Here is a 1,468-nt window from a genome sequence, read left to right on the forward strand (position 1 = left end):
AGGGGGTTGAGGTAAGGGTTGAGGTAAGGGTTAGGTTAGGGCTAGGTCAGGGGGTTGAGGTATAGAACCTACTGGTGCATGCGTGCCCTGCTGAACGGGGCTGTGTAGCAGTCTGTCTCCTCTAGGTCAGGTAGGGCCTCTTTGTCCAGCTTCATGGGGTTCCTGGGTAACCAGCTCTTTATCTGACGACACCTCAGATGGAACCGGCTTCAGGGAGAGAGGACACAGAGAAAAACAGATACATTTACCAGGATTAGCCTAGAAACAAACCACATAGGGTTAATTGACCAGGATTATACCAGATATCGTTTTATTTGATCAATGATAATAATTAAAATCACATAGAAATCACATTTTGCATTTTTACAGTCAAACACTCAATAGAAGATTGCATTATTATGTCTTGTTTACTTTGCAGCAGACACTCTTTAGTGATTCAGGGTGACTTATTATTGGGTTTAAAAGAGCTTAATATCGCACATTTGTATACACAACATAACATGTTTAAATAGCAGGATAAACTAATCCTGAACTAATTCATTAAATCGTGAATGAATTCCTCTGAGGTAGAGCATCATGACAGTCTGACCCATTCACCCTCCGTGATCAAATCACGGTTTACCTTCTTCTAACCTTCTTCTAACCTTCTTCTAACCTTCTTCTAACCTTCTTCTAACCTTCTTCTAACCTTCTTCTAACCTTCTTCTAACCTTCTTCTAACTCCTGATGGCCCATGATCAATGGCTGCAGATTTAGATTTTTTAATATTTGTTTTACCCTTTTTATCTCCCCAATTTCGTGATTTCTAATTGTTAGTAGTTACAGTCTTGTCTCATCGCTGCAACTCCCGTACTGACTCGGGAGAGGCGAAGTTCGAGAGCCATGCGTCCTCCGAAACACAACCCAACCGCACTGCTTCTTGACACAATGCCCGCTTTACCCTGAAACCAGCCGCACCGATGTGTCGGAGAAACACCGTACAGCTGGTGACCGTGTCAGCGTGGGCTGCACCCGTTCCGCCACAGGAGTTGCTAGTCTGCGATGAGACAAGGATATCCCTGCCGGCCAAACCCTCCCTAACACGGACGACGCTAGGCCAAATGTGCGCCTCCCCATGGACCTCCCTGTCGCGGCCGGCTGCGACAGAGCCTGGACTCAAACCCAGAATCTCTGGTGGCATAGACTGGCTCCATCTTAGTATATCATCCAGTGTAGCAGTGGGACTCTGGACTCCAGACCAAACTTCCCTGCCTTCTTGTCCGTGTCTTTCTACCTCTATCTCTTTCTGTACATCCCCACTGTTCTTTCTCTCTATTCTACAAATAAAATAACAGCTACAGCTCACGGTGATGTCAACAGGGCCACTCCAGCTGTGTTAACTACGACTCGACCACGGGCTCATCACCATCACGGTGATGTCAACAGGGCCACTCCAGCTGTGTTAACTACGACTTCGACCACGGGCTCA

The 1,468-nt window shown here is 46.5% G+C and overlaps 1 protein-coding gene across 1 annotated transcript in view; it reads right to left on the reverse strand.

The window, feature by feature from the left end:
- The window catches only part of LOC112073299 (anoctamin-3-like), a 71,446-nt gene that overhangs the window by 59,332 nt on the left and 10,646 nt on the right, over positions 1 to 1,468 (reverse strand). The window contains 1 exon segment of the mRNA XM_070440096.1: positions 73 to 207. Coding sequence (XP_070296197.1) covers positions 73 to 207 — 135 coding nt within the window.

The sequence above is a fragment of the Salvelinus sp. IW2-2015 genome, unplaced genomic scaffold (assembly GCF_002910315.2).
Source record: "Salvelinus sp. IW2-2015 unplaced genomic scaffold, ASM291031v2 Un_scaffold2213, whole genome shotgun sequence".
Lineage (NCBI taxonomy): Eukaryota > Metazoa > Chordata > Actinopteri > Salmoniformes > Salmonidae > Salvelinus > Salvelinus sp. IW2-2015.